The 9,381-nt window shown below is 42.3% G+C and overlaps 1 protein-coding gene across 1 annotated transcript; it reads left to right on the top strand.

Moving 5' to 3' along the window:
* Positions 1-6,908: 6,908 nt before the first annotated feature.
* Mc4r (melanocortin 4 receptor) lies at positions 6,909-8,782 on the top strand. Its single transcript, XM_059246362.1, has one exon. It carries the CDS (start codon positions 7,608-7,610, stop codon positions 8,604-8,606), a length of 999 nt encoding a protein of 332 aa, XP_059102345.1. The 5' UTR covers positions 6,909-7,607; the 3' UTR covers positions 8,607-8,782.
* Positions 8,783-9,381: the final 599 nt, after the last annotated feature.

The following is a 9,381-nucleotide window of genomic DNA, read 5'->3' as shown; positions in this document are numbered from 1 at the left end:
TCATGCAGTCCTGGGATTGAACCTAGGGCTTCATGCACACTAGACAAGCACTCTACTGCTGTGGATGATTGATTGATAAATAAAACACTGATTGGCCAGTAGCCAGGCAGGAAGTAAAGGCAGGACAAAGAGGGAGGAGAATTCTGGGAAGTAGAAGGCTGAGGCAGGGAGATGCTGCCAACCATCACGATGAGAAGCAGATGTTAAGATACCCGGTAAGCCATGAGCCACGTGGCAACTTATAGATGAATAGAAATGGGTTCATTTAAGATATAAGAACAGTTAGCAAGAAGCCTACCATGGCCATACAGTTTATAAGTAATATAAGTCTCTGTGTGTTTACTTGGGTCTGAGGGCTGCGGGAGCTGGGCAGGAACAGGATAACTTCAGCTACACTCTACAAACTGAGCTAGATGCCCAGCTCCAGCAGAGAGAGCTTTTAATGAACAAATGCCTTGCTCCTTGTCGTTATTTTCCCAGAAGTTCTTGGGCAAACATTGCATGTGTACATACTCCTTGACTCTCTCTCAGCCTTCAATTCAGGAATGCCAAGTGACAATGTCCCTTTCACCTTCCCTTTCCTGATCTTACTATGATGGCTGACAGCATCTCTTCCTAAATTTTTCTCTATGTTGACCTGTTGGAGAACTCTGCAATTTCTATTGTGGGACCTGCTGACTGTTCTCTGTCCTTTACATTCTTCACTGTTTGACTGTACACAAATCTTTTTTTTCCCCTACCACTCTGGTCACTGGTTAGGCTCCACAGCAGTGATAAAATGTGCCTGGAGGTCTTCAGCTAGCTGCCATGATGCCCAGGTCTCGGCCTCTCAACTGTACTGCCACGTTGCTCCTAGTTCCATGTCGCACAGGCTACTGGGAGGCACCATCTGTGCACTGGGGATGCTGCACAGGTCCATCATGGGCACATGCAGTCTTTATAAGGAATAGTTTGAGTTGTGGTGCATGCAGTGCTCATTAAACACTTCCATTTTTATTGATTTGGTTTTTTTTGTTTGTTTGTTTTGTTTTGCAAGATAGGGTTTCTCTGTGTAGCTTTTGGATCCTGTCTTGGAACTCACTTTGTAGAACAGGCTAGCCTCAAACTCACAGAGATTTACCTGCCTCTGTCTCTTGAGTGCTGGGATTAAAGGCGTGCACCACCACCGCCTGGTCAGGGTTTTTGTTTTTTTGTTTTGTTTTGTTTTAACATTTTCTTTTACAAATAAACTGTTAATAAGTGTCTTATATTTATATAGCACCTTCTTCAGGAACCTTAAATGCTTTAAAGATATTACTATCTCTTACTAATCACACAGCAACCCTGTAGGGTAGGTACAACATCCCTTACAACAATACGGAGAAGTTAAGTGACTTGCCCAATATCACACAGTCAAGTTCACTGAAGAGCCTGGACTCAAGCACCTTAGCCTCCCAGATCCCAGACAAAAACCTGATGAGAGAATCTTTAATGAAAAGAATCTTTTTAAAAAGTGTCAAGAGTAGCACACTATAAAAATGAGATTTTCCTACAGTCATCAATGTTTAAAAAAATAAAAAGCAACCCTATATTGAGGATTGGGGTCATAAGGACAACATAGTGCATTTTCTTCTTTCCCCTTCGTAAGCCTCCTGTCTCCTGCCTGAAGTGACCTTCTAAAGCTGAAAGTTTCAAGACAGAAGATACGGGACTTGGAAGTGTGAACTAATTCAGAATATTTACTTTGAGTTATGATAACTCACTGAAACTTTTATCCTAATCTACAAAACATTCAGTGCATGTGTGTGTGTGCAAATGTGTGTGCATGCGGGCATGTGTGTGTGTGTGTGTATGTGTATGTGTGTGTGTGTGTGTGTGTGTGTGTGTGTGTGTGTGTTCAGAAATGTGTGTGGCAGTCAAGGACAACTTGTGGGAGTGGACTTTTCTTTCATCAAGTGGTTCTGATGACATAAGTCAGTTGTCAGGCTTGGCAGCAAACATCTTTACAACCAAGATATCTCACTGAACTTGTTTTTGAAACAAAGTCTCACAAATGCAATCCAGGCTGGCCTGGAACTTGTGATGTGCCCAGACTGGCCCTAAACTCATGATATTTCTCCTGCCTCAGCTTCCTGAGTAGGGGGATTAGAGATGTGAGCTACAGTGCTCAGCTAAGGATTTTTTTTTTTAGAGACAGGGTTTCTCTGTGTAGCTTTGTGCCTTTCCTGGGACTCACTTGGTAGCCCAGGCTGGCCTCAAACTCACAGAGATCCGCCTGGCTCTGCCTCCCTAGTGCTGGGATTAAAGGCGTGCGCCACCACCGCCCGGCAAGGATTTTTAAATAAGCACAATTTTTGTAGTTAGAATAATCTGAGCAATGTGTCCCAAACTGGGATTTAGTGAACCAATATTGCAAATCATGGTACATTTAATTTGCCTGTGGGAGGACATATGTATTCCTAAAATAATCATGTGTTGTACAGTCATATTTAAATAAAATTTTAAAATGAAGGTTTTGTCGGCAAAATGGAATAAGGCACAAAATACCAAGAGAAAAAAACCCATCGTGGATACATTTAAAGAAATAAAGAAAAACTGCTGTGGATATCGCTCTGTCTAAATAAAGTGCTGATTGGCCAGTAGCCAGGCAGGAAGTATAGGCGGGACAAGGAGAGAGAATTCTGGGAAGTGGAAGGCTGAGGCAGAGAGACACTGCCAGCCGCCATGAGGAGAAGCAGGATGTAAGATACTGGTAAGTCATGAGCCATGTGGCAAAGTATAGATTTATAGAAATGGATTAATTTAAGATAGAAGAACTAGATAACAAGAAGCCTGCCACGGCCATACAGTTTGTAAGCAATATAAGTCTCTGTGTGTTTACTTGGTTGGGTCTGAGCAACTGTGGGACCGGCGGGTGAGAGAGATTTGTTCTGACTGTGGGCCAGGCAGGACTGGAAAACTCTAGCTACAAAAAACAGTAACAGCATTTTGCACATGCACAATCTACCACAACACACTGAGAGAAGGAAAAGGCCTGTGAACTGCCTGTGGAAGTTTCTGGAAGCCTACAGTTTGAGAGTGATGCGGGGAGATAAACAGAAGATCACCTCAGACCCACACAGGGTCTCAGCCCATACGTGCCTGACTGAGCTTGTGCCATAGGCAGTGCTACCTGAGGTCACCACTGATGTCTGGGTGTCCTCTGGGTATTCTCACAGTTAGCTGGGTACAGTCTCCCACATTGTATACAATCAGAAAACCAAACCCCAAATTTGCCTTATGTTCAAGATGTTCCCTGGCATCCCTCAAGCTTAGAATAAATTTACATTTGGGAACAAATGCTACAGCAGAACACAGTGTAACAATACACACCTGATGAACAAGATGAGGAGAGGCACCGTGTCCCAGGTGTCGAGGGGGGAATGGAGGTAAGCAGCTTTCTGTAGTGGGAGAGCCGAGGAACTTGATCTGCTCCTGCAAGCGCTAAACTTCAGGCAGAAGATGAGTCTGCAACATTTTCCGAAATGATTGAACTTTGGAACTCTTTGCTATGAGGTGAAAAAACTTTAAACATCACCTAAAAGTAGGGTTGATGGATGCCGTGGTTTGGGTAAATATTTCTCTATGGGAATGTTTTATTTTTGTTGTTATAAAATGTAAGGCAAATATTCTCTCTAGGACAGAAATGAGTTATAACCTAAGTTTTGCTTTTTTTAAAAAAAACACAATAAAGCTTTCAAAATAATCTCAGTGATTTTGACATTGTTGGTTTTACTGTTCCAGCTCACAGAAAAAAGGGAAATTAGAAATGAATAACATGTCTACTTTGAGGTAGGTAATCTTTTCAGCATACTTACCATAAATCTAAATTTATATTTAATAAGTAAAATTGAGACTTTATATATATTTGATTTTTATAAGATTTTCAGTTAATACTAATGTCCAAAAATAAAACTTTTTTTCATGAAAAGATTAAAAAAATGGAATAAACAGATTTTTTGTTACTAATATGTACTTTATTGTTTCAAAATTCACATTATCTTATTCAAATTTTCAACCAAGTCTTTTTATTACTTCCTTTCTCATATGACAAGCTTTTATAAAAGATGTAGGAAAACTACAAAATACTTATTTAGTCATTCATCATCATCTGTTAAGGGAGAGGGTTGATGGAAATTTATTTTAAGATAAAAGGCAATGAACGAGGAATAATCTCAGTAAAAATGCTAAAGCAAGGACTAGTGAAAATCTCTCACCAATTAAAATCCACACCACTAGCAACATTTGTCAACATCATAATGTGTACAACGTGAAAAAAAATTAACCAATGTGCTAAGCAATCCAGGGAGAATTTATTCAAGTAAATTGCTAAATTACAGCAAGTTTAAAAACTGAATTTCATGGCACTTAGCTTGGTTCACAGCCTTGAAAGTCTGCAGCCAGAAAAATACTAAAAAGCAGCTCTTATTAGGAAGTGCCGGGGACAGCTTGACTTAGAAGTCCTTAGAAGCCCAGCCCCTTTACAGGAGAAGCCACTCACCTCACCTGTCTGGTGGATTTCCTGGAAAACCAGACTTCCAGGGCTTTTTCCCTGACCTAGAATGTGCCCTGTAAGAATAGACTTTTCCCCAGTGGCACTAGGAGCAACTGTTAATCTTGTGGTTATCTGACCTATTAGGTACAACTGGGAGAAAAGAATTCAAAATTTGTAAAGGCAAGTGAGGTTTCTGACCTGGGTCTCCATAGAGACAGAGAAAACAAGCTCCGAGAACACAGAAAGCCATTCTATTTGTGGACCTGTGCCTAAGGTCATAAAAGATCCAAGAACACCCTAAGTCCTCACCTCTGATGGCTTTCTGCTCTGTGCCAACAGAGAGCAAAGCTAGGCAAAGCAGCCATGCCAGGTTGGCACACTGCAGCTTGCTTCAACATGCGGAACTGGGAGACTTACTGTTTGTGGCTGCCTCAGTCCATCACCCACTAACAAACAAGATCTCCAATCAGACAATTCATTGGGTATGTGGACTAGAAGTCAGTGAATAAGCAACAATGATAAATAACTAACAACAGTAACAATAGACTTCATGTAGTCTGGAAATATGATTTCAAGAATAACTGTAATGTATTATTTTGTATGTCTAGTTTTAAACAAAAAGTAATAATAAAAATAAGTAGGGAAATAAATAAGAAAGTATGGCCCTACAGAAAAGAAAAGGAAAAGGCCACTAAAAGTTATTCTTGGAAAAAGCCTCTATGTGAGATTCTTTAATTCAGTTATTAAAGAATTCAGTTCAGGTATTAGGATCACCTCTAATATTATACCTATAGGAGTAACATTCCACCACAGGCAATTTCAATAAAGCAATATAAACCTTCATGATGCTGGGTTAGGAAGTACTTTATATGCTATGACCACAAAAGTACGTCCCCCAAATTGCTAAGTTGGACATGGTAGGGATTGTGAGTTAGGTGGAAACGCCATGTGCACTTATGCAACAGAGAAGTGGTATGAAGGCAAGAGCTATTCAGAAAGATCATTCAGTTCATTATCTGATGCTTAAACAACCCAGTGGATCTCTTCTGTATCACTTACTTATTAGTTAGGCAATTCACTATTGAAGAAAATGTGAAGAATAAGGTAAATAGGTTTTTATGTAATTCATGCTACTGCTTCTCAGAGACTCTAGTAAAGTGTCCGGAGGTATTAATTGTCAGCTACTGTTAACAGCTGAACCATGGGCTTGGGAATTTACAATAGTAAAGGCTGCCCCTTGTTCCTAGCATGTGCCTGGTAGTTGACAGACTCAAGATGGAAGGAATGTAGAGAGGAGTTCTATTCTGCACAGTTACTGAGACATGGATGTCTTCTCTGGAGGTTCCAACATCTATACACAGGGCTTCTAGACACTCTGCAGCCATTTGCCAGAAGGAGAGGGAGCAGAATCAAGAGGAAGGTGACTCGGTGTGTACCAGCTTCTACACTGTCTACTAGCCAGAATTCAGTAGTACATCCTGCTTAGTTCCAGAGATGCATGGTGACACTAATGTAACAAAATGTTCAGAAGCAATGCTTAGCATTGTCTCTGTCACAGGAGAGAGAGAGAGAGAGAGAGAGAGAGAGAGAGAGAGAGAGAGAGAGAGAGAGAGAGAGAGAGCGCTAAGGAGTAGAGGACTAAAGATGCACTATGAACAGTTCTGTCTTGGTTTATATCTTATGGTTAATCCTTACAAACCACTGACAAATAAATCCAAAAACAATTGTAACAAGAAAATGACATAGAAAATGTCATAACCTTAAGTTTAATTAATCGCTCATGATTTTCCTGTGATCCCTTCAAAGTAACATACCTGAACATGCACCCACTACACCTGGCCTGAGTAATTGCGTAGCTGGAGTATTTACAGCTTTAATTTGTGACACTTCCAACTATAGAAGAAAAAAATAAACAAACAAAAAACCCAGAACTCTACCTTTAAAAAAGAAAGAAAAAAACCCACAAAAACAAAAATTCAACAAACCAACCAAGCAATCAACCAACCAACCAAACACCACACAGAACATGGACACAATGTTGATTTGTCTAAGTTCACGATCAACATGCTTTCATTAATGCCACTTGAACTTTTAAAATATTGTGAATGAGAACTTTCTCAGCTGCTACAGCAGAAGCTGCAACGAAGAAACACGGCTACTAGCATTGAAGAAGTGAACCCATTGCTAATTCCTGGCGGAACTCTAATTATCCACAGCATACCTACCTATCTTCTTAAGAGAGTGCCTGTGTTTCCAGTCTTTCAAAAGGAACCTTCACCCATTCAGGGGGATCCCGGACAGAGGGACAGCATTTCCTTCAGGAGCGCAGGACAGCCTGCTAATTCATTTCATTTTACCCTCGCACACACATGCAGCCCCTGTCGCAAGTAGGAATGAGCCTGGCTGATTCCCGATGATTTCGGCGCTATCACAGAATGTGCTCGAACCATTAAGTCATTTTTTCTTAAAACTTGAAAAGGAAAACCCAATGTTTTACAAGATGCTTATTTCTCACCCCGCCAGCTTCAGCCACTGATCCTGTGCTGCCCTGTGCAGGATGGGTGGCTCAGAAAACCACTCAACATGGATTGGTCAGAAGGAAGCAGAGGCGGAGTCATTCAGAACAGTTTTCCCCACCTCTCAGAAATCAGCAGCCAGCACCAGCCTCTCTGGCTCACAGGGATGCTCCCGCTGGAAGCTGAACTTCTGAGAGGCTCCGGTGTGAGTGTGGGCGCGCAGACGCGGCTCGCAGCTGTACAGTGACTCTCAAGGAAAGGACTCTGAAAAGATCCTGAGTGAATAAAGCTAAAAGGAAAAACGGCAGCGAGAACAAAAGCAAACGGCGGACTGGCCAACTGAGAATGAGCATTCGGAAGCCCCAGTTTCTAAAGGGATGAGGAGCAGAGGCAGAAGAGACCAACAACTCCTTTGCAAGCCCCGCTGCTTCTAACTGTGCTGGGTGCTCACAGCAGGCGCCAACTGCAGCCTCCCAACTTCCACACACACATACAGCTGGGAGAAAACCGCCGGAGCTTCCCTGACTCAGGAGGTTGGATCAATCCAAGGAGGATTCGAATCCAGCTGCTGCAGGAAGATGAACTCCACCCACCACCATGGCATGTATACTTCCCTCCACCTCTGGAACCGCAGCAGCTATGGGCTGCACAGCAATACCAGCGCGTCCCTGGGGAAAGGATACTCAGATGGAGGATGCTATGAGCAACTTTTTGTCTCCCCCGAGGTGTTTGTGACTCTGGGTGTCATAAGCCTCTTGGAGAACATTCTAGTGATTGTGGCAATAGCCAAGAATAAGAACCTGCACTCACCCATGTACTTTTTCATCTGTAGTCTGGCTGTGGCAGATATGCTGGTGAGCGTTTCAAACGGGTCGGAAACCATCGTCATCACCCTCTTAAACAGCACGGATACGGACGCTCAGAGCTTCACCGTGAATATTGACAATGTCATTGACTCTGTGATCTGTAGTTCCTTGCTTGCATCCATTTGCAGCCTGCTTTCCATTGCGGTGGACAGGTATTTCACTATCTTTTACGCACTCCAGTACCATAACATTATGACGGTTAAGCGGGTAGGGATCATCATAAGCTGTATCTGGGCAGCATGCACAGTGTCGGGCATCCTCTTCATCATTTACTCGGACAGTAGCGCTGTCATCATCTGCCTCATTACCATGTTCTTCACCATGCTGGTCCTCATGGCCTCTCTCTATGTCCACATGTTCCTGATGGCGAGGCTTCACATTAAGAGGATTGCTGTCCTCCCTGGCACCGGTACCATCCGCCAGGGTGCCAACATGAAGGGGGCAATTACCTTGACCATCCTGATCGGGGTCTTCGTCGTCTGCTGGGCCCCTTTCTTCCTCCACTTACTCTTCTACATATCCTGTCCGCAGAATCCATACTGTGTGTGCTTCATGTCTCATTTTAACTTGTACCTCATACTGATCATGTGCAATGCTATCATTGACCCTCTCATTTATGCACTCCGGAGTCAAGAACTGAGGAAAACCTTCAAAGAAATCATCTGCTTCTATCCCCTGGGAGGCATCTGCGACTTGTCGGGCAGGTATTAAGTGGGGACTGAGTGCATACTAGGAACGTGCAGACTCTCTCACTCTGGCACAACCTGAGCAGTGTGCTTTGGCAACAGCTGCCCCTCCTGCGTAGTGCTTTGGCTGAAAGTATCTGTTGTATAAATTTCAGTTTATGACTTTGGATATGAAAAAAGGTCTACACCTGTTATTTTTAATGTCATGCTACTTTTTGGTTTGTCAAATGCTAATCTGTGTTCTATATTGTGGGCGCTATGAATTTGCAAAAAAAAAAAAGAAAGAAAGAAAGAAAAGAAAAAGAAAGATACCCTTATTAAAAGTTTACCAATGTCTCTTTCCTGTTACTTATCAAGATTCAACACTTGTCCTTTCTGTAGTGATAGAAACCAGAGTCTTACTAATATGTCCTTAGCTGTTTTCATGTGTCACCCCACAGCACCACAGAGGCTTGACTCCACTATTTATAGGGGAAATGTTTAAAAATGAAATGCTTGTTTCTTCTGTAAGTCAGTCCCACCAGTGAAATTTCAAGCAACTTAATAAAAGCTTACCTATTATCCTCTGTTCCAATATAGTGGTGGTGCTTTTTAAATAAAAGAGAAAAAGGAAAAGAAGCAGCCACTGAGCAAAAAGTGAGGTTTGAGTGGCATGCATTTCTCCAAGACAGAATTTCTTGTCCCATGCATTTCTCCAAGCCAATAGCTTCATAGTACACACAGGCATTTTAGCTGGGGGAGGGGAAATGCCCACTATTAAGATTAAAGCGTCCTGGCATGTCTAAACTGTCCATGCTAGG

Source organism: Peromyscus eremicus, chromosome 19, assembly GCF_949786415.1.
Source record: "Peromyscus eremicus chromosome 19, PerEre_H2_v1, whole genome shotgun sequence".
Taxonomy (NCBI): Eukaryota; Metazoa; Chordata; class Mammalia; order Rodentia; family Cricetidae; genus Peromyscus; species Peromyscus eremicus.
Note: the sequence above shows the minus strand (reverse complement) of the source record. Positions and strands in the feature narration are given on the sequence as shown.

Excerpts from the sequence above, each read along its gene's own strand:
- Mc4r (XM_059246362.1), top strand. The coding sequence starts at position 7,608 with ATGAACTCCACCCACCACCATGGCATGTATACTTCCCTCCACCTCTGG.